The following is a 24,304-nucleotide window of genomic DNA, read 5'->3' on the forward strand; positions in this document are numbered from 1 at the left end:
AAATGTACAGACACTGACATATTCTAATATTTTCAGTTTATAAATTTATTTAAATATTAAAATAAAAAATCATTGAAACAATGATAATGTTCTTGACTAAAATATAATAATATTTTTATTACCAACATAAAATTAATAATTATTCAACTAATTAGATTAAAAAATAAAATATTTTAGTGATAATGTTTTACAAAGCTAAAGAAACATGAAATGATTATGGATACCATTTTTATTAATTAATGAATGAAAAATAAAATCTTCAAAAACAGAAAAAAAACAAATTGACCCAAAAAAGATAGTGCCACTTTCACAGCTGGTGAAATCTGCTACAGCCGCATTGACTAGAGATATGACTGACTGAATCTCCACCGTACAGCTGTTGGTTCTGATCCTGATCTGTACGAATTGCTCACCGAAAACCATCAGAAGTTGGTCCCCAAGGAGCAGCAGCAGCAGCTTTCAAGTGAAAAAACAAACAAGAATATCTTAGTTGCATATTAATATGGTGTGTGTGTGTGTGTGTGTCTATATACATATATACACTCGCTGTAATCATAATAAGAATAAGATAAAAATTAACCTCGATACAAACTTAAGGGATGTTTAATTATTGATTAGGCATGAAAAATGATTGAGTTTGATGTGAAATGTGACAACCCTTCCGATAAATATGGCAAGAGATTAGATCTAACTTTAGCAAATTATGAAGGTGCTTTAATGAAGTTTCTTAAAAGAAAAGAACAAATTGGTTACTGACTGGCACTTTGATTCCTTCCAAAAACCAGAAACAAAATGCCCCAACTTCTGATAAGTCCCATATGGAAGAAAGAAACTGTCAAAATATCATTGTTGTACATTACCGAAATCGCTTTTAGGTGACAAATTCAACTTTGTTTTGACAAGACTAGACTATGAATTGGGTAGAGTTTTGTTTTAAATTCTTATCAGTAAAATTTGAAAGAAAACTCAGTAAGTCTCTGTAGTAAATGCATGCAGTTGAAGTTAGATTACCAAACCATCTGCTAATTTGAAAAGGAGGGCAAGTTTACAATTGACAGAACAACCCAACAATTGATGTAGCTTTCACTTAGAGCATTAAAAATTGTCTCTACCAATTTCTAGTTGATCGAATTTAGGTAAACGATTAACTATCCTACACTAACATTAGCTAATGTGTTTATGTATGTATGTCAAAATAAATTTAAATGGTTGATGAATCAGAAAATAAAAAATGGTTGGGTACCGAATGAACTTTTGCTGTGGCAGGCCTTTGGGTTACACAATATGTCCTGCAAATAAAGTAGAAGAAAAACCAAGATATAAATAATGGTGAAAATACAGCACAAGGGACCACAAATAGGTATAAATATTAAAAAGGATTAACATTAGCAATAAAGCAAACTCTCTGAACAAATAGGTATAAATGAATGCATGCATATGAATGATGAAGTTATTTGCAAGCAAGGAATATTGATCTCTCTTTGACAGAAATGGGATTTGAATATAATTTGATTTTTTGAAGTTGAAAAGCTAGTCAAAATTTTAACAAAAGGAAGAGATAGGGCATCTAATAGTGATTTGTGTTTAGTTAACTTCATTAAACGAGATTAATTTATTATGAAAAAATATGAATTTGAATTGAATTGCATTGCTCCCACTTGTTATCATGTTATTAAGACATAGAGATTCGTATGCTTGTATTTTCAATAGATGATGCAGATTTGGCATTTTCATTTCTATGGAAATTCTCAGGAGGGGAATTCAATTTTCTTCTTCTTTTGCTCCCCATTTCCTAAAAGATGGTAATATTTTTTGGAAACGCAAATTCTTGATCCATCATGTAAATTAAACTGCACGTAATTTAGTTAAGCGAAAAAAGAATTCAAATAAATATCATATTACAATTCCTACAATCTAGGATCCAATTCATTCAGATGGCAAGGCTCAGAATCTAAAGCTAAAGCGAAAAAAATAATACCGCTTAAGCTAAACAGTATCATACAATTGTCATATACACACTTACCGGCACCGGTGAGACCAAGGGCAAGGATATTTACTCCAGTACCCCTGAAGAGGGGCCGGGCACTCTTATTTTTCAATATTTGAAAGGCATCCAGTGAGCTCTTGTACTTGACTGCTTCACAAGATGTCATCATTATTCTTCTACAGACACTATCAATGGGGTAGGAAGCAGGATGAGCAACATAGGGGCAAAGCTAGGAACGGTAATACCTGAGAAAATAGATGATTAACTAGCAAAGTCATCACTAACCTAAAATCCATTAAAACCAGTAAACAAAATGTTGGGAGATGAAGACAAGTTCAACATGCCATTCATTTAACTATTTGAATGCTTAAAAAGTTGTACATAGATTTCTATCTCATTAACCTCTTTCTAAAAGGATATCAATCATCTCTTGCTATTTTCTAAGACACCCCAGGAAATTAAAATTTGGAGGTTTCCATTGAATTAAAGATAAAGTGATATAAATCTTGTCGTGCTTTATGTGAGAATAGAAAGTGAAGCAGATGGCTACGAAGAAGGCTATATCTAATAACCTCCAGAACTCTTTTTTTTTTTTTTTTTTGCAAATGGTTGCAAAATGAAAGATTGAAAAAAGATCACAAAATAATAGCACATAAAATCAAGCCAACCACAGAGACAAGCACAGCATGTCAAACACCACATAAACACTTTTACAGTGACAACACATAAATTTCAAAAAAAAAAAAAAAGACATTGTTGCAGCAAAAGCATGCAACTGATATCACACGAACAACAAAAAGCCAATGAATTAGTGGAACTTGAGGTTAGTTATAACACAAACAAACCTGACCAGATCATCTGTCATTAATTCATAAACAAAACAAATAACAATACTGACCTGCAAATTTCCAATCAAGACCTCTCGCTTCAAAGAATCATACATTCCAAAGTACAACCAATGGTAGATGATTCCAACATATGACATGTTAAATTTACATTACAGTCTGGCAATACCATCAGATTTCAATGTCTTCCTGTAGACATCAATCAGAGCACTGAATAGCCTCTATCCTCCCTTTATTGCAGGCTAGGCATCATCATTGGCCGAACAGATGTGAGCATAATACAAAGAGTAGAGATGAGTCACCAGCAGCACCTCCAGATGGCAAGTTTCCAGCAAACCATTTCCAGTTACCATCTCTGTCTTTCTCTGAGTTGAAAAGCCTCTAGAGTAATTGTCAAATTAAAGAAAATTGTTAGCATCCAATAATAACTGAACACACAATCTTTTTTAGAAAAATAAATTAATTAATAACAAGAATAAATGCAGTAACCAGGGTGGGGAAGTAATGGATGACTTTCGCAGTATTTCCTCTGCAAAAAGAAACTGGCTCCTCATCCTGAATAATGCTCTTCACAGTAATCAAAAGGTTCGGACAGCCTACCAGTCTTGGTCATATCACCATGGTTCTGAATCAAAAGCTTAACACACTCACTGGAAGCTGCAACTTTTTGAACACAACAGCTAAAACTGCTTCCACAAGGAAATTGAATGCAAAACCAGCAGGACCTGTCTCAGATGGGGCTTGGAAAAAAACAGGTGACGCAGTCAGTGGTACCATGAAAAATTAGTGGTAGCTGCACATGATCGCACCAAGGGGTTCTGGAATGATGTATTAGATTAGTTCCCATGTGCAGCAACTCTGAAACATGGAAGGCATGTTGAAAGCTCCATTGCAGCCTTGATAGGAAAGACTGGACTGAGGGAACTGCCAAGCTATCTTCTGCATGATGGTAGGGTTTGTGCTTGATCAACCATTCCCTGCAAAGTCACATACAGTTCAGAGAAAAGGGATATAAATTTGTATGCACAGTACCACTAACACGCTGAACAAGATAAAACAACATATAAATATAGAACAAAAACTCAGTTCAACATATCCATTGATCATGAAAAAAATGCTTGCTTGAGTGAAACAGAAACCCAATATATCATGCAATAAAAAGATGATCAGATGAACTATGAAAATTAATGCTTGCATGATTCACAATAAGCAAAGTCAAGTAAAGAACTGAATCAGAAAGTAATGTTTGAGCAATCCACAGTAAGTTCAGTCATGTAAAACATTGAATCAAAGAAATCAAGACAAACACATAAAAAACAAAGCATACTGCAAGCAGAGAAGGAGCCAAGAAGGGTCAAGGAGGGGCAATTGCCCTCAACTTTAGAAAAATATCTTATATATGTGTCGGAAATATATATTAGGCTTACAAGTGTGAAGATTGAAACCCATATTACACAAAATCAATTGGCTTATGTTAAGGTCCAATTTACAACACTTATATACCACACATTTTACTTAAGTTTATTAGATGTAGGACTCTTCTTTATTTGAGTCTCCAACACCCCCGCTTAAGTGCGGGCACCTAGGCTGTTAGACCTGTCTTTCGGCTCAGCCGATTTTTGGCTGGGTACATTGTCACTTGTATCCAGAAACACTTAGACTGTTAAACCCGCCGTGATACCATGTCGGAAATATATATTGGGCTTACAAGTGTGAAGATTGAAACCCATATCACACAAAACCAATTGGCTTATGTTAAGGTCCAATTTACACACTTATATACCACTTTCTTATGTTTTATTTATTATATGTGGGACTCTCTTTCTTTATTCTCTATTTGAGTCTCCAACACCCCCACTTAAGTGCAAGCATCTAGGCTGTTAGACCTGCCGTTTGGCTCAGCTAGTTTTTGGCTGGATGCATTGTTTTTCACACTTATAATTGGTTTTGTGTAGCATGGGTTTCAATCTTCACACTTGTAAACCCAATATATATTTACGACATGGTATCAGAGCACGAGTCAAACGGCGGGTTTAACAATCTAAGTGTTCCTGGATACAAGTGACAATGCATTCAATCAAAAACTAGCTGAGCCAAACGGCAGCTCTAACAGCCTAGATGCTTGCACTTAAGCGGGGGTATTGGAAACTCAAATAGAGAATAAAGAAAGAGAGTCTCACATCTAATAAATAAAACATAAGAAAGTGGTATATAAATGTGTAAATTAGACCTTAACATAAGTCAATTGGTTTTGTGTGATATGAGTTTTAATTTTCACACTTGTAAGCCCAATATATATTTCTGACAATATGGAACCCAATTCTTTTCCAATTCTATTTTCAGATATTAAAAATTTATAAAATTCAAAACTCACCCCTCAAAATTTTTTTTTTTACTTTCTATTTGTCAACAAAAATAATGAAATTCTAATTAAGTAAAAATATTTTTTTGATGTAACTTATAACCATAGAGCAAATATTGAAGTTCAAATACATTGTATTCAAAAAATTTGTATTTCTTAGTAATCTTTAATCTTTAATCTTTAATTCATTAAAAAGGGCATTGCCAATGTATATTATTGTAATAAAATCATCACATTTTTTTTCCACGAAATACCCTGTTTTAGTAGCTTCTCTGAAAATTCATGAGATGTGAATTACAATATGTTTGTTTTCACTGACAGTATCATTTAACTTTCTCAATATGATTTATCGAGAGGTTATTTGCAACATCTTAAAAAAGTGAAACATATGTCAAAAGCCATCATGTCATAATTGTACTGGATAAATTAAAATCAGCTATTTAACATTTTAATAACGAAGCACATACAAGACCAATTCCAAATATCAATCAATCCAAAAAAAGAAAAAAAAATTCATCAATTAAAAGAAACAGGCAACAGCAGAAGCAACTTCGATACCAAGCTAAAAGTCGTAAGCTGTATAATAAAGATAACCCAAACACCTTCAAATCAGTAACTAAAAATAGAGCTAAGGCGTTACAAATGACTGTCACTACTCAAAACACAAACTAACCATTTCCAAAATATTCAATCTAGAAATCGAATATCAATATCAAATGAATCAAAGAATAATAAAACAGTTCTAGATGAAAACCTTTATGAAAATAAATAATCAACGAAAATAATCCTTTAACCTAAACTTCAACAATGGAACAGTTATAAACATATCTTAGCCACGTTTCAAACGGAAAACAAAAGCAATTATACATCTCAAGTAGAAACAAGTCAAAGCACCAAGTGAAAAATCTGATAAAAATCAAACGATGTAAATTACCTGGAGAAGTGATCAAATGAGGGAATGTGTTTGTTAAAGTGAATGCAGATGGCTACTTAATTTAAAGGTGAGAGAATCAGAAAACCAAAAATGGTTGGGTACTGAACAGGAACCAAAAGCTTGTTCCGTAGCCTACCATTTTTGGTTTGGTTTGGCGGGCCATCTGAAAACTGTGTTTGGGTAAGGGTTACATAATATCAGTAAGGATGGTAATGTTCCCTGTGGCACTGCTCCCGTCCCGTTGAGTTGTCGAGTTGAGATAAGTTTTCTGTAATGGGGTATGGAGGGGACGGGAATTGCCACTCCGCCAAATTCACAATGTCTACAATATTAATAAATACTTGAATTTTTTACACTAACCTTTAACATAACAATTAATTTATTTTTAATAAATTAAAATAAAATGTATTTTAATAAATAATTAATATTGCTGAATATAAATTAATTTCAACTTCTCCTGTGCAAAATTTACATTTTTTTACCTTTTAACGTTGAAATGTTCGTTTTCTTATCCTCCATAAATTTTCCTTAATAAAACTCCTGTGCAAACTACGCGGTTGAATTCCTATGCACACAGCTGCCACACGGTGATAAATTTAAAACAAGGAAAAAAATAAAGAAAGAAAAAAGGCATAATGCAAATAGATTGAGAGAAAGAGCGAACTTTATCAGGAAAACAAAATTATTGGTACAAGGAAAAATTCCCTCGAGTGATATAAGCTGAAACTCCTCCGAGGGACCACAACTCCTATATATCAGGTTCATCAAATCAAAATTTCCCAGAATAAATAATGTTTTTAGGGATTGACTCCCCAAAAATGTGAATTATTAAAGAAGATTCCGCTGGGATAAATTCTCGATGTCGGATTTTCATCACCATCTAAAACTAAACAGCAAAGAAATACTTCTTAAGCACCTCCAGAACCGTACTTCTTTCCAAACACAATTAACTGCAACTTGTCGTAACCAGCCAACACACCAGCACCAGCGATAGCACGGAGAATGTTGGCACCAGCACCCTTGAAGAGGGATTTGGCACCTTCATTCTTCAAGATCTGAGAGAATGCATCAAATGAGCTCTTGTATTTAACTGCTTCACCAGAGGTCATCATCATTCTTCTGCGGACAGTGTCAAGGGGGTAGGAAGCAAGGCCCGCACCAATGGTGATGACCCAACCAAGGCCAAAGCTAGCAAAGAAACTATCCTGAAATCATAAAAACCAGTAAAAAGAATATTAGATAATATTAGAAGATGAAGGACAGAATTCTGTTCATTATCTTTTTATTTGCAAAAATGTTAAATAGATTTCTATCTCAACTTTTCAGAATGAGGTCGACGAGATATGGTTCCATGAACACAGAGAAATGCTTAAAAACTTGCACATAGTTCTATCTCTTACTTTTTCTAAAACATACTACTATACTAGGTCAGACACAAATTTATATATTTCCATTAAATATCCTTCAACTATGAAATAATGCGGCATACAAGGTATATTAATGTTCCCTCAGCTTTATGTGAGGACGGAGTGAAAAAGATGGATATTAAGAAGGATATCTCTAATCACATTGCGAACAAATACTTTTTCAAGAGATAGCAAAATAGAATAGTGAAAATAAATTATAGAAGTATTAACACAACATGTGAATCACAGTATATAAAAAACAGTCAGTAGAACTTTTCAGGTGACACTAAAATAATGGAAGTTACAACACATACAAACCCTACGACTTGTAACTTATGCTAACCAGCAGTTCCAACAAAATAATTAACTTACGTTAGTTATAGCACATACAAAACCATCATTTCTAAACAAATCATATCACTATACTGACCTGCAAGTCTCCTGTCAGGACAACTGGCTTCAAAGAATCATACATTCCAAAGTACAGCCCACGGTAGAGAATGATTCCAACACATGAAACATTGAATCCACGGTACAGACCGACGATACCATCAGATTTCAATGTCTTCCTGTAGACATCAACCAGACCATTAAATTGCCTCTCACCTCCCTTCTTTGCAGCCTTGGCATCATTGGCCAATCGGGTACGAGCATAATCCAAGGAGTACACAAAGAGTAAAGATGAGGCACCAGCAGCACCTCCAGATGCCAAGTTGCCAGCAAACCATTTCCAGTAACCATCCCTGTCCTTCTTGAAGTTGAAAAGTCTCTTGAAGTAATCCTTGAATGCAAAGTTCAGAGCCTGGAACAAATTTAAGAGAATAATTAGCATCATATATGATTGGCAAGTATGCGATCTATCTCAACACAAAAAAGAATATATGCACAAACCTGGGTGGGGAAGTAACGGATGACATTGGCAGTATTTCCTCTCCACAGAGAAACTACCCCCTCATCCTTAATTGTACGCTTAAAGCAGTCACCAATACCCTTGTAAGGTTCAGACAGTCTACCAGACTTGATCATTTCATCCTGGTTCTGAATCAAAAGCTTAACACGCTCAATGGGAGCTGCAGCTGTTTTTGACACAGCAGCAGAAACTCCTCCCATAAGGAAATCAATAGCAAAACCAGCAAAGCCTTTCTCAGATGGGGCTTGAACAAAAACAGGAGATGCAGTTGGTGGTACAATGGATAGATCAGTGGTAGCTCCACATGATCGCACCAAGGGGTATTGGAATGCACCATTGGAGTAATTCCCATATGCTGCGCGTCTCTGATACATGGAAGGCCTGTTGAAAGCTCCATCACAGCCTTGATGAGAAAGATTGGATTGAAGGAGCTGACCAGCTACCTTCTGCATGACAGTAGGGTGTTGAGCTTGATCAACCATTATGACTTTCCCTGCAAAGTCACATACACTTTCAGTCAAAAAGGCATATAAATTAATACGCAAACTACAGCGCACATACTGAATGAGATTAAAAAAGACATATAAAAATCGATTGGAAACAGTTCAGGTGCTCAATTGAGTGAAACAAAAACCCAAGATATCATACCAAAAAGGCATTATAGGATAAATATTTAAAGATAAGTTTGTATGACCCACAAGCAAGAAGAGTCAAGTAAGAGAAACCAATTTAAAGAAGATGAGACCTCATCAAAATCAAAGCATAACCAAAGCATACTGTAAAATGATCAATAAGAAACAGATAAAACAGCAACACCAAATATACATTGCTGTTGTTTAGCGAAAAAAATGTATTCATCAATTAAAAATCATAATTGCCCGCAATAAAGAGTAAATCAACAAGTTGACAAACAACTTAATACCAGGCTCAAAGCTGTAAGTTCTATAATAAAATGAATAAAATAATAAACTAAACACCTTCAAATCATTAACTAAAAATAGATCTAGAGTGATAAAAATCGTTGTCACTACTCAAGCACAAACTAACAAGTAAATCAACTAACTGCTTCGATAATAATCAATCAAAAAAATTGAATATATACGAATCAAAACACTGCATTATTATTATTATTATCAGTATCAAATGAATCTAAGAATAAAAGGGTTCTAGATCTAAAGACTCATGAAAACAAATAATAAATAAAAATATTTCATTAATAAGCATGGACAATCGAAGAGTTACGAACAGATCCAAAGATTCAAACGACAATGACTACTAAAGCACGTTTCAAACGGAAAATAAAAAAGCAGTACAGATCCGAAGCAGAAACGAGTCAAAGCACGAAGCGAAAGATCTTATTAAATCGGACAGTGGAGATTACCTGGAGAAGCGATTGATTATGAGGCTGTGATTGCTCTCCGCCTTTCGCTTTGGTTTCAAAGGAAAGGCGTAAGAGTTATACTAGCTATTTGTGCTTTTTGTGGAGGGCAGCGTGCTTTGGAATGAGCAAAATGTCTGCACTTTATTGGCTTGCGCCAGCCGCCTCCCGCGCCCCGGTGTAATATTTTCACACAATTCACGCGTGTGTGTAGGGGTTTTGACTCTTTGTGTTCGACGGCTTACGTCTCATCTTGCGGGTTGTTGGATTTCGGCGAGTCGCTATGTTTATTACCGTTGATCAAGTTGAAGTCAATACTATTGTATCATTTGTTTAATTTGCCGTGGGTCTGAAAATAATAGCTGCCCCCACCAACCGACTTGGGTAACCTAGTATTTCGGGTTCGGCGTTGCTTTCTCTGTCAGTTTCTGTCGAAAAAGAAAAGTGGGTTGCCCAATTTTGGGATAGGCTGGGCTCGGGTAAGCAAAGTCTTAGCCCAATAGATATTCATGGGGATAAAATAATTAAATATCTTAAGGTCTGGTTAATCTTTTATTAAAAAAAATAAAAACTTACAACAAAAATAAATTATTTAAAAGATTGATGTGTATAAATTATTATAAGTGATATTATGTATATTTATTTTAAGTATATATAAATATGTATATTTATGTGTATTATTATATAATTAGATATTATTTTATTATTAATTTAAAATTATTCAATATTATAAATATTTATTTATGTACTCAAAGTAGATATATAATTTTATTAAATTATAATTATTTTTTAATAAATTTGATATATATAAATAATTATTATATTTGTTTAGAATAATGAATAAATACTAAAATACTATTTTACTTAAATATTATTAATAGATTACTAAATATAAATTAATATTGTTTTATGTTAAAGTATTTATTTTATGTATTCTAAAATATTATCTATTTAATAATATATTCAGATTTTTTAATATGTTAAATTATGAAATTAATTAATCAAATTATTTCCTTAAATTGTTATGTTATTGGTAATATATATTTTTAAAATATTTTTATATCAATTTTTATTTTAATTAAAAATGAGAGTTTTTTTTTTAAATTATCTTATTATAGGGATGATAATTAGATAATCACATACTATCTTTGCTAATAAAATATTATTATATTTTTTTATTAATAAACAAATCACACAAAATAATCTCGATAATAAAAGAGAAATTGTCAAATAATCAAATATTCTCCGATTCCCCTTAATTTGATGATATTTTAGTTTATCACAATTTAAAATAATAATTCATAATTGATTATTTTGAAATAATTTATTCTGGATTCAACATTTTTCTTGCATATATAAATCCATAAATATTTAATAATAAATAATATATATTAATAATATATAATATTATACATATTATATTTTGAATACATAAATGAATACACATTTATATATATTATCACATGATTGAGTATTGTTTTATCATTAATTTAAAATTATTTAATTGTATAATGACATATATCAAATATATATATATTTATATACTTAAAATAAATACGTATAATTTTATTGTTAATAATATTACTGATGACGCATCCAAAATTTTGAGCATTGAATCATCTCCCATTTATCATAAAATGCTGTATAAATGATATTTAATTAATTATGCAAATCACATAACAACACAAATATATGAGGAGTAAAACAAACTCAGTAACTGCAGCGCACATCTGAAAACTTTTCAACGTGTATCCGAAGAATTTCAAAATTATTTTATTTCCAATGAACACAAATGAAAACGTAACGTTTCATACCAACAATCATGCTACACTACACCTCTAGCAAGTTGGGCTTTGGAGTTGCCCTGGCTTTATCCTTTTCTATCAAAAATCTTGCCCAACTAAGCTGGTCCAATAAGGAGGTCAGTTATGGCCAGTGTTAGGCTTTTAGTTTGATAATATTGACAAGAAAAGATGGACGATATCCGAAAATTTTAGCAGGCTTGTTGGATGTTTGTAGGCGTAGGTTTGTGAAAAAAGAACTTGCATAAGAACCTTAGTTATTAAACAACTCAATCAAAAAAATATGTACGCATAGTTCTCAAATATTGATTTTCTTGCTCTCAAATAGAACCCTATATGCTTTGGCCACTAATAGTCATCATCCGCGTCCCATATAAAATTATTCCTGGATTCTCTAGCTTATACTAAGAAAATTATGTCCATTTCACATAGGATATTTGGGATTTGCCTGTTCCTCATTTGGGAATGGCTACATGATGATAAATTGAAGAAAGCAACGTTCTTCGAGAGCCTTATGGTTTAGTTTTGGGCTTAACGTTAACCTGACTTTGATAATTTAATTCTTAATTGTGTTCTTCACTATAATATCTTTCTCTTTGTTTCTGTTGACAGCTTCTCAAGGATTTATTCCAAGTGCTATTATGGCCTTGTCAGTATTCTTATCATCAACGAATTTTCTTGAATTACACTGCTGTTTTAAAATTGAACCCATCACACCACATCAAATTGATGAAGGGAAAAGGATTATTTTCCACCCATTTTTTAGCCCTATCTCAAAAGTATACTTACACCCGATGAAAATCTCAAATATTCACCCATATTTACACTACGGTTAAGTTCTTCATTAAATAGAGGAGTAAAACTATCATTTAACTGTTTATATTCCAGTTATATAATTTTATTATATTTTTTTTCTCTGATTTTAAAAATTAATTTTTAACCCCATCCCTGAACTTTGAAAAGTGACTTTCACACCCTAAATCCCTAATTTTTTTTTCACTTTCCCTTCGGCCACCAGCAATGATGTGGCTGAAGAGAGAGTGACGAATGTTATCTAGATCTGGACGACGCTCACTGGACGACGAAGCGTCGTCCATTCTCTGGATGGCGAAACATCGTCTAGAGGTGGTTGACCTTTGGACGAAAACTTCTCCTCCATCACCGAAAAAAGTGGTTGTATTTTAAGGGAAAAAAGTGAATTTTTTAAAACTTAATTCAGAGAATCAATGTTAGTTTTTCAAATTAAAGAGGGAAAAATAAGATAAAATTTTAATTATTTAATATTATTAATAAAATAATAAATTTACCCTTTAATCTAATAAAAAATATGTGAATAAGTGTAAACAGATTAAACTTTTGATAGATATTTAAGTTTTTATCAAACATATATATACGTTTGAGATAAGTATAAAAAATAGATGGGAAATAGTCCTTTTCCCATTGATGAAAATTTGATTTTATTGCCACCATAATTTTACCGTCTGTCATAGGTGATAATTAAAAGGTAAACATTCTAGGTAAATTGGACAGATTAAGAGAATAGGATGAGAATTTTCTTCCAAAAAGCAATAATTGTAGGACCCAAATACTTTCTGGATACTTTACGATTGCAGATTGAGGACGGTGGAGCTAGCTTCCAGGTCGAGGACCACAAACAGTACTGCTAGTCTTCAGCTATGAGATAGTACAGATTAAACTCTTTCATTTAAATTTGTCGTCTGAGAAAAGAAATTGATTTAACATTCTGAGTTATATAAAAATCCCAGTTAAAGCAGGCCAATCCAAGGCACAATAATAAATGTGGAACTGTTGGGTGATGTTGAGTGGACGAGCTGTAACTATTTCAGCACAGATCTTAATTCCAAAGAGAAGCTCGGGCCTTCATCACGAGGTAAGCCTGGTAAGTGAACAGCGAGTTCCAATCATAATATATATATATTGTTATTATCATTATTATCCTGCTTATCCTTCTGTCTTGTTGCATTCCTTGCAGCTCACCTGTCAACTTCACATGCATGCTTCGTTTATTGGTTCCTCTTTAAGCTTAGTCTCATCTTCTCCTACCTTCTCTAAGTCGCTTTCATGAGAGTTATAATTTTTAGTAATCAATAGCATCTATCGTTTTTCCTTGGTTTTAAGAAAGAACTTCTCTATTCCAAAAGAGACTTACCTATAACTAGAAATTCAAGTGAGAGAGATGACATTCAAAAAATTATATATATATATCTGTATTTTTATGTGATGGTGTTTACTTTTGGCATGCATATTAATAAGTACACTAGTGTGATCACTATACATATGTACATATGATCTTCGTTACTTGCAAGCTAGATTATGAAAGAGTAGTACAAATTTTAATCTCTTTTTTCAAAGTTTGATTTATTTTTGAAGTACTAAGCACTGCGTTTTGACATTTGGTAATATCTATGACATGGTAATGGCGGTGGGAGGTTACTATATACACTTAAAATATTAGTGAAGTTGATCACTTAATCCTCTAAACACAATTTAATTTATAAAAGCTCAAAGTTTAATTCTATATATGGATTCTACATGGTGACTTGTCTATACTTATGGTCTAGCTCTTCACTAGATGCTCATGTACATATAAGTGTGTATTTTTTTATGTATTCAAAATTGGTATAAATAGCATTTTTCTACAAATTTATATATCTAATTAACCTTTTATATACACATTTTATGCATGAGATTATGGGATCCGTTTCATTTTACATATTTTGATTTTTAAGTTTAAATATCTTCACATTGAAATTGAGAGAGCAAATATTGCAAAGAAGTATATTGAAATTTAGAGTACCCTTGACTCCTTTTTATTTTTATAGGGCTATTGTGATGGTTTAGGTAAAGAACAAAAACATTTTCGGAAGAAACAATAGTGATTTGATTTAGCCTTTATGGGAGTTCCAATTTGGGAGGCAGAATGGCTTGGGAAAACCAAAACAACTCTTGAACATGGAGACTCAAAAGGCTCAACCTCAATTCCCAAACACACCCACTCGTGCAATCTTGGAAATATTACACTGTGGCCTAAATAAAAAACTCTTATTGAATGGGCATTTGAACTATGGTCAGAAGAAATTAAATACTCGCCATAAATAACTCTTGAATTGTGACAAACAAAACCCTTCACTTTGCATTGATATACAGCAATTAATTCTTCTTGAAAATGGGAATTGCAAAGACTTCATGAGCCCTTCTTCGTTCACCACAATAGTGGCTAACCCAAGTACTTTGAACATAGAAAATATGAATCATGCATATGGAGATATGAATAATCTTTATCTTCGTAATACCTTTGTTACTAATTACTAGGTAATTTCAAATCCCATATGAATTTGCCTTTGTTTATTGCTAAGTGGCCTTCAGCTTATAATTTTTAAATCGAAATTAGATGTACTCCTTCAATAAATGGGTTCATATATGGTCAACAAAAACCCTCACAGTGTAGTTATTATCGTTTGATAAAAACTAAAAGATTGTTCCCACTTGTAGAATTTTATATTCTTATCACCAACAAAATTAAAATTAATTAATGACAAATGTGTAACTACCACATGATTAGTAAAAAATTAGTTTCTTAATTTTAATTTAATAAGAAATATTCTTCCCTTCTTTTTTATCCCAAGTTTCTTCTCTATATCGAGTGTACATGAAATAAAGCTTTAGAAATATTTGTTATGTGCTTCTCCATTATATAAATATATTTTTTCAACTGTTGAACATTATAATAAATTAAAATCTTACCATTTAAAAAAATAGCCTCATGTATAAGGGTTCAATTATGGTTTGTCTGGCATTCTCTTCATAGAAAGACACCAGTAATTCAATTTGTCTCGAACTTTGTCCCATTCTCTTTGCCCCTCCGTATTGTTTAAAATTCCATCTGAATCTCTCCTCCTGCACCTTCTGATTCAAAAGGGCCCCCTCTCTTCATCTGCATGATTGCCCAGTGGCATGGTTTGCATGCCACTTCTCTTTCTGCAAATGCCATTACTTAGAATATTCTAGATGCTATTATCAGAAAAATAACAATATGAAAGAAAATTGATTCAATTCTTATTTACGAAGGTTCAAATCCAATTTAATCAGCTACGTGCAATTATGGAGCTTTTGTCCATCACTGCATTTGGCTGCTTGAAATGGCCAACCATTGCATCTGCATTTTCGTTTTCAAGGGTTACATCTTGGCTTTCGCAAGGCAAAGCTTTTGTTTATGCCGGCACAAGAGACCACTGCTTACTACTATTAAAATGTAATAAAATTATATGCCCAACTAATAATGTATTTGAATATTAATTTATTTTTTAATTTTTAATTATCTAATCACATTATAATAGGATAATAAAATTGTGCATAAAAATAAAAATGGTATATATATATATATATATATATATATATATATATTAACAGTGCTCTTAAAATTTCCGTGTTTAATTGGAGTTCCACGTGCCGGCTTCATGTACTTTAATTGGACAACGACTAGTTCGGTCTCCTTCTCTGTCAGAATAACAGTAACCAGTGAATGTCATTGTCTTGCTGTAGACATTGAGATTAATTGTGCAGTTAACGAGTTAAGAAATCCACAATATTATGTCATTGCCTTCACTTCAGAAGGACTATATATATATATATATATATATATATGATGGCTAAAGGAAACAAGTTATTATATAACTAAACCCTGAATGGTAAACTCTAAATGACAGTGTAGACTCTTCTTATATATGTTGTCGTCTTCAATAAACCATTTAAAATGGCTTTAAATGCATAACATATTAATTAATAAATTTGATGTTGAGCTTGTTTTGTTGACTGATTAATTTTCCGAGCCCAGAGGAAGAAACAGAAGATGCAGGGTGTGCATGAATATGGGACATTGAACACGCACACCAAAGCAAATGCTGGAAGGGGCTGAGCCTGCTGAAATGACTTACGTTGCTTCAATGGAAGGATTAGTAAAGAGGAAAAAAATAAATGTTTATACAAATATAATAATAAAAGTTATATAAATATACAGAATGTTCCTCTCTCTCTTTCTCCATGTGGTGTGGACCGTGTGGTGCATTGTAATGCAACAATCTCTTGGGAGACAACCTGCAACTCTGATCTCTGACTTTCTTTTTGGCTTTTACTTCTTCCTTTATCATCTTCTTTGAATTTTCTTTCCCCTTGTTTGCAGAGGTAACTTATCGTCTTTCAAATCCCCTCTATTTTGTTTTTACTGTTCTCTCTCTTTCTCTCTCTCGCTTGCCCTTCCTCCCACCATCAAACAACTTCATGTTTGTGTGTGTATATATAATATATATACTAAACTTCTGTTGAGTACCTATCTCTTCTTCTCTAGCTTGCTTGTAGCTTCATATCATTCTCATAATCTTATTATAATGACAGATCCTTACTCTAATCTGTTCACTGCTGGTTCATGGTTCAATTTCAAGCCTCTTCATCCTCACTATTCTCCTCAGACTTACTCAACTTTCGCTGCTACTACTCAATCTCAAAATTATGCACTTCGTTTCGCTTCTCCTCCTTCACCACCTCTCAAAGAAGCACTTCCTCTAATAAACTGTTTGAGCCCCAGAAGACAAGAAGAAGAACGTGAATCATCAACAACTAGTACAGCAGAAGAGAACAAGAACTTGAACATAGAAGCTCGTACTACTGAAGAAACTGTCACTGTTGCCCTACACATAGGCCTGCCAAACCCTAGTAATTCTGATTTGGGGACTAAACTCACACTCTCACCATCGATATCTTCCGATGTGATAGACAAAAGGGAAGTCATGAGTTTAGAAAATTTTAGCAAGGCTCAGTACTGGATTCCAACTCCTTCTCAGATTCTCATTGGACCCACACGGTTTTCATGCCCAGTTTGCGGTAAAACCTTTAACAGATACAACAACCTTCAGGTATCCCATTTTGCATCAAAATGACTCATAAGAGTTTTGTTACTAACATGATTATTCAGTTTATATTTATTTTGTTTTACATTCTTTCATCTTTTCCTTTTTATTTTCCTCTGAAAGACATATTCTTTCATTTGCACACTCAACTATGGAAAAAATTTGTTGAACAGTAAATTTTGTGCAGCTCCAATCTTCGAGTCTGTTAAAAGGAAACCCTGGATTCAGATATGTGTTTTTGCGCGAAGAAGAGACCATTTTTAATCTGACACTCCAGGCTGTAAATATATATTCGGCGAAAGACATTCATCATTCATTTTAATTAAGATTCCCGCATAAATCTTTCTAAGCATTTTGAACAAAAGAGCCCAGCTTTATTTTTGAGACATGGGATGCAAAACCATAGCTTTTCTTTTAGCACCAATCCTACTAGTACTTCATTATTCATGATTTTATTGCAGAGTTTCACGCTTTTTGTGTCTGTCTTATCAAGTTTTTAAGTTTGAATGGCCTGGCAGATGCATATGTGGGGGCACGGATCTCAGTACAGAAAAGGGCCCGACTCTTTAAGAGGAACTCAACCAACAGCCATGTTGAGGCTCCCTTGCTATTGCTGTGCACAAGGATGCAAACACAACATTGATCATCCAAGAGCAAGGCCACTGAAAGATTTCAGAACTCTCCAAACTCACTACAAGAGAAAGCATGGAATCAAGCCCTTTACATGCAGAAAATGTGGCAAAGCATTTGCAGTGAAAGGTGATTGGCGAACCCATGAGAAGAATTGCGGCAAGATTTGGTACTGCATCTGTGGTTCTGATTTTAAGCACAAGAGATCTTTGAAAGATCACATTAAGGCCTTTGGTCATGGCCATGACGCTTTGAATGTTGGCAACTTTGACGAAGAAGATGAACCTGCTTCTGAAATTGAACATGATGGTGAGTCCTCAATGTGAGCTCAAATATTGTTCCCTCTAATTATTTAGGCCTCGTGTAAATTATTCATGAATGTTTGAGGAAAGTAGGGAAGTGCAAGCAGTGTGCGGTCCTCTGGATATTATAATTTGATGTACTTCTGCTTTCTAAAAGGACAGTGTTTTTATAGTGTTATCGTGTTAGCATAGATATTATTAATTAAAATATCCTTAAAATATTACACTATATATTTTACTGACGGAAAAAAAATATGACAGTATATATTTTACTGACGGAAAAAAATTTACTATATATTCAAGCTAATTTATATAAATTGAAGTGATAAATGATAATTCTATATGATTATTTTGTCATCAATTTTAATTAATATAATTTATTATTGATTTTAAGTCTTCCAATATATCAGTTTATAAGAGTTGTTTCATAGGAAGAGTTTGTATGTACAATATTATTCTTTTATCATTTTGAGAGCATATCATGATTATTATTATTGGTATTATTATTATTATTATTATTATTATATTAGGGGACTATTTCCTATTTAAGTTTTAACCTAATCTCCAAAACATACCTACGATAAATTAAAAATTCAAACATCTATTCATACGGTAATTTTATTAGAGATAAGAATAAAATTATCGTTTTACTTTTAGATTTCGATTTTCTAACAAAATCTCTCTCTCTAACAATCGACATTGTTCGACCATTTCTCTTATTTCTTCCAAACCACTCATTTATCGTCCGATACTTAGAGGGCGATGGATTTTTGCTAGCGTCTCCCAATCTTTTGCGCAATTCATCTCCTTGGTGTCGTCCGAACGTCTATTATCGTCGTCCCAATGTCTTTCATAGTCGTCTAACATCATCTTGTCGTCATCGTGGCTGAGATCGATGAATTGCAAGATGTTGCTTAAGCATTGTCCGAATGTGATAAATGGGTAGTCGTCCAAGTGTCAAACGAAAGATGGGTAGTCACCTTCCTTCTTCTTCGGCCATGGACGAAAGATGGGTGGGGAAAATCGATGCTAGTTGTTGGAAAAAAAACCCTAAAAATTCTAAACCTTAAGGGGAAAATGGTGATTTTTCAAAATAGAGGTTTAAGGTGAAATGTTAATTTTCAAAACTTGGGGGTGGGGGGAGAAGAGAAATAAGATAAAATTATATATTTTTTAATATTGGTATTAAAATGATCGTTTTACTCTTACCTCTAACAGAAAATTCTAACAAAAGTTAGTCTATAGGTAAGTGTTTAGGTTTTTAAATTATCGTATATGTGTTTTTGAAATTAAACTAAAACTTTGATAGGAGATAGTCCTTTGGCCTTATTATTAAGTAATATTATGTGCATACACTTTTGATACATAAATATGTACACACATAAGTAAGTGTTTAGGTTTTTAAATTATCGCATATGTGTTTTTGAAATTAGACTAAAACTTTGATAGAAGATAGTCCTTTGGCCTTATTATTAAGTAATACTATGTGTATACACTTTTGATACATAAATATATACATACATAGATATGTCATCATATGATTAGATATTACTTTATTATTAATTAAAAATTATTCAATTGTATGATGATATATCACTATGTATATATATTTATATACTAAAAATATGTACACATAGTTTTATTATATTATTATTTAGGTGTAATTAAAATTTTACATGTATTCAAAATTTGATAACATGTTATGGTGTACAACATGGTAAAACTTAATTGGAAGTATAGTATATGGGCAAACTTGACGTATTTCTTTCTTGCTATAGATTTTGATGCCAAGAAAATGAGAGCATTGAATAGGAGTGAAATAGGGAAATATTAATCAGTTTCTCCATTATGACAGAACAATAAGGTGTTTGTTTGGTTTACACTTACATATGCGTATGATGGACGAGGAGAATCTGAAAATGATAAACACAATCAAATGGGCAAAGCCTGCAGGCTAAAAATTTATAAAGGAGTTATATGGTTGTAATTCAAAGATCTCTTCCACCCTCACAATGGTGCAAAAAACACACAGATCAAACAAAATTGAACAATATTATCCACTTTAGATATACATTTCATTATAAATTTGTTTCTGAGTTTTGTAAGCCAAAATGGGTTTAGACAATTAAAAAAGTTAACAAATTATTTAATCAGTTAAATTTTTTCACCCTTAACCAGTGTAAGATACACAAACATAGTATAGACAGATCAAACATCTCTCTTATTTTTTGTTAATGTAAAATTTGTTTAATGGTATTACAACTTCATCCTCAAGAAACACGTATACACTAATTATGCATTAACTATTTGATAGTTGGGTGAGGGTTGAAACTTGGGTTGAACTCTGAATTGCAAGCCATCAGTTGGTTAATTTAATTGACATTACTTTGTTGATAAACTAAAAACATACCAGTAAATTATTACTCAAGGCCTCTCCTATACTCCGAAAGTTGCTGTGGAGAACTGAAACCAGAACATTAGATCTTCCACTTATACTGTGTTTCTGCTGTGTATTCTTGGGTGAACTGATTTTATCCAGGCAATTAACCTGTGGAGGAATAATGCAATTACTGTGACAAGATACAATTTCAACCCACATCCCAGAAGGAAATCTTCTTTGCCTCATCGGCCAAAGAACAATGCTAATAAATGGTGTGGCATGGATGATAGATACAGTGACTTCAATCAGCATGCAATTATGGCAGATATGTGAGTTCATCATGGTGGAAAAAAATATAGAAAACAGAAGGTATTGGTTACAGAAGCAGAAGTGGGGTAAACAGAGGAGACCCAAAAAATATGATGCTTCACTGTACACTCACAGCTATCTAGTCTTTGTCGAAGAGGATTCCACTTACAACCCCTGCCAATAATTCAGAGCCCTATGAAAATATTGAAGTAAATAATGATTTTCAGTTTCGTTTTTTAATTATTGGATTAGAAATAATCACTCAAATAGATATATTCCTAACAATCTGCAAGATTTGAAGCTTTATGTGCCTTGAGTTCCTGATTCAGGAAGAGATTGGACAGAAGCTAGGAGCATAAAAAGAACTATTTCAACAAATAATATTTCCAATTAACTGAAGAATAAAAACTTATCTTCTCACTGTTGAAACCCACCACCTCTCTATTTTAAAAGTGAAATATGCCATCAAGAAACCCAGTTCCTCACTAGCCTAGAGCCTTCACAATATTAAGCTCCAGGAAATAATAAAGATACCCTGCAGAAAAATAGATAGATATAAAAAGAAAGGGAGGATTAATAATTCTCCACCTCTCAAGCAAGGTAAATACTAAATTATGCAGTCAGTCTATTGACAATATCATTCTACAGCAGGGTTTTGATATACGAATTTAACCATCAAACAGATAGCCCTGATTTATCCAATTACAAGATATCCTGAAGAAAACCTTGAACCAGATAGGTAAAAGGTTGACAAAATTCTTATAGGAAATGAAGTGCCTGAGGAAAAAGAGTAGAAAAAAATATCAATTTCTCATTCCCAAGAAATTTTTCCAGAACCCAAGATAATGACATGGTATCGTCAAATCATATTACTCTTAGAATATCATCTACTTGAATACCCTACTGTCTAACACAATTACTTATTCAGGCATTCAGTTGCTCTGTTATTGTTCTTAAGTTTTCTTATTTCTCACCTCAATCCTTTGCCCATAAATCCACATTCAACCGTTGCCATGTCAAACTAAGCCCTATTATTCAACTTCTAAGAAGTACTAATCCATCGTAGCCCTCAACCATGCCCAATGACCTAATTGCAGTATCAACTAATTTGATTTATCACTAACACAATATTATACATGAATACATCAGCCTTATTTAGCATTGTAACCAAATAATATCCAGATTACGTTGAGGAGCAATCACATTTAGGAAACCTTTGAAGAGTTTATTTGACAGTAATACAAGTTTAATAGCTGATCATTCATAAAGAACTTCAGTAGGGTGGTTTGATCCAAAAAGAACCAGAGAGTAGACCAAATTTGGACGGCACTAAGGGAAATCATGCCAAGAACTCCTGCCAATTCTGTATTCAACTTGAAACCTGCTGGCCTTTCCATCAAACATACACAATGCAAATGCAGCAACTCATTTGTAGTGTCATTGGAAAACTTCAAAATACATGAGCAAACTGATTCTGCATGAACTAGAACTATAGAAGTGCCAGACCAACCAAGTTCCCCAAAAGAACATCAACAGCCAAGCTTGATCACATGGAATTCCTATGTAATGCAGCTTTCAATGACCTTGATATTAAGCTTTATGCATTTTCTTATGAATCGTTCCTTTTCTTCAATGTAGATCTTCCCAATAGCTGTAGCAGAGTTTCTTAAATGAAGATTTGGATGAGTCAACTAACTTGTTCATTGATTCAGATTTCTTATCTTGTCACATTCGCTATAACATGAATGAAATTGATTCACATGTTGTGACCATTTGAATTTGATACTGCACCAAAAAAATTCCTGGAAAATGTGCAATAGCCACACCAGATTCTTGAAATTAAAGTCTAAGATTTGGGTATTACTCGAACCAATTCACAAAATCTGAAGCACCTGATAGAAAATTGAGGGTTCAGTCGCTATTCTCCTGTTACTACTCAAGCAACCTTGCATAATTATGTCGAAAACGAATCCATTTTATCATGCAAAATTTGTTCTGTTGTAACAAATTGTCGTAATTTCAGACAACTCGAGTCACCAATCAGGAAGTAACTTTTAAAAGGGTACTCAAGCAGCGAAAAAGTTTCCCCTTTCATTCCTCTCAATCACAAGAATGAACAAATGGAAACTTAATTCAATCTAAAGTAAATGCCCAATAATAAAATTGATGCTCATTTTCTATTATTAGAAAGTAAATGATAGGAAAACAACAGTGAACATCAGATTACAGCAAAATCTTCATCACCTCACTTTTTACACATGCACTAAATAATTAAAAAGACCCAACAGTCTTAAAAGACTCGTGAAGATGCCTCAATGCGTCTTGATCTCTGTTCCACTCCGGCGTGGGCGCATTGACAAAATGTGCATACAGTTTATTCTTCGCACAAGTCACAGTAATTAAACTATGAGTACTAACACCATCAATCTCATAAACATAATACAACTGTCCATTCTCGTCCTTCTTTTCCAAAGAGTCCACCTTTTCAGCACTCGCTATCAAGTCCTGTAAATCCACATCACTCAAAGCAAGATTGTTCAACACAACATCCATTGGCGCCAGCTGCGGAAACCCCGCCAAGAACGTTAAGTATTCTTTCTCGGTTCTTTTCTTCGGGTTATAGAACTCACTATCCGTTCCATTTGTTCCCTTCTCAACTTTTGAAACCAAACGTTCTTTCCACCCATCTGGGACGTCGTACACGTACTCCGCCGACGCTTTCTTGTCGGAGTTGCCCCCGTAGCCTCCGTAATTTGCCGCGCTGGCTGCTGTCCCGTAGTAAATGCTGAATTTTTGCGCAGGGTCAGCAAAGGAGGGAGGAGTTGCGAGGAGTGTGGTGGTTGCTATCGTGGCAGTTAGGAGGGTGGTTAAAGGTGTTTTGGTGGCGGGAAAAAGTGTTAGGTTTGGTGGGGTTTTGGTTGTGGTGGTGGTGGTAGCGCTGGCGGTGGCTGCAGCGGAGGAGAGAATGGGCGATGGAGAGAATATGGTGGCCATGGATGGAATAATTGGCTCAAGTGGATTGGGCTGGCTCTTCTATATGATAGTTAGATTTTCCTTATCCAGATAGTGCCACGTCACCTATTGAAAGCTTTGGTATTTGTTTAAAATAAATATCAATTAATTAAACAAAAAGTT

The 24,304-nt window shown here is 33.4% G+C and overlaps 3 protein-coding genes and 1 pseudogene across 3 annotated transcripts; 1 reads left to right on the plus strand and 3 right to left on the minus strand.

Annotated features, from left to right (window-relative positions):
* Positions 1–157: 157 nt before the first annotated feature.
* On the minus strand, positions 158–3,932 carry LOC123216378 (annotated as a pseudogene).
* Positions 3,933–6,774: 2,842 nt separating this feature from the next.
* Positions 6,775–9,979, minus strand: LOC123216977 (ADP,ATP carrier protein 1, mitochondrial-like). Its single transcript, XM_044637694.1, has 4 exons — positions 9,826–9,979; positions 8,426–8,937; positions 7,965–8,336; positions 6,775–7,333 (listed from the first exon to the last, which is right to left on the minus strand). Exons 2-4 carry the CDS (start codon positions 8,924–8,926, stop codon positions 7,037–7,039), a joined length of 1,170 nt encoding a protein of 389 aa, XP_044493629.1. The 5' UTR covers positions 8,927–8,937; positions 9,826–9,979; the 3' UTR covers positions 6,775–7,036.
* A 6,716-nt stretch (positions 9,980–16,695) lies between these two features.
* Positions 16,696–18,658, plus strand: LOC123216978 (zinc finger protein WIP2-like). The gene is made up of 2 exons (XM_044637695.1): positions 16,696–17,554; positions 18,067–18,658. Exons 1-2 carry the CDS (start codon positions 17,030–17,032, stop codon positions 18,502–18,504), a joined length of 963 nt encoding a protein of 320 aa, XP_044493630.1. The 5' UTR covers positions 16,696–17,029; the 3' UTR covers positions 18,505–18,658.
* A 4,666-nt stretch (positions 18,659–23,324) lies between these two features.
* On the minus strand, positions 23,325–24,223 carry LOC123216500 (thylakoid lumenal 19 kDa protein, chloroplastic). Its single transcript, XM_044636921.1, has one exon. It carries the CDS (start codon positions 24,161–24,163, stop codon positions 23,441–23,443), a length of 723 nt encoding a protein of 240 aa, XP_044492856.1. The 5' UTR covers positions 24,164–24,223; the 3' UTR covers positions 23,325–23,440.
* Positions 24,224–24,304: the final 81 nt, after the last annotated feature.

This window comes from Mangifera indica, chromosome 5 (genome assembly GCF_011075055.1).
Source record: "Mangifera indica cultivar Alphonso chromosome 5, CATAS_Mindica_2.1, whole genome shotgun sequence".
NCBI classification, from domain to species: Eukaryota; Viridiplantae; Streptophyta; class Magnoliopsida; order Sapindales; family Anacardiaceae; genus Mangifera; species Mangifera indica.

Bases quoted from the DNA above. Each gene is read 5' to 3' on its own strand.
- LOC123216500 (XM_044636921.1), bottom strand. From the start codon at position 24,163: ATGGCCACCATATTCTCTCCATCGCCCATTCTCTCCTCCGCTGCAGCC.
- LOC123216977 (XM_044637694.1), bottom strand. From the start codon at position 8,926: ATGGTTGATCAAGCTCAACACCCTACTGTCATGCAGAAGGTAGCTGGT. The intron at 8,337-8,425 runs GTTTGTGCATAT...AATTTGTTCCAG, and splicing joins TCCGTTACTTCCCCACCCAG to GCTCTGAACTTTGCATTCAA. The intron at 7,334-7,964 runs GTCAGTATAGTG...TTATGATTTCAG, and splicing joins TCCTGACAGGAGACTTGCAG to GATAGTTTCTTTGCTAGCTT.
- LOC123216978 (XM_044637695.1), top strand. From the start codon at position 17,030: ATGACAGATCCTTACTCTAATCTGTTCACTGCTGGTTCATGGTTCAAT. The intron at 17,555-18,066 runs GTATCCCATTTT...ATGGCCTGGCAG, and splicing joins ACAGATACAACAACCTTCAG to ATGCATATGTGGGGGCACGG.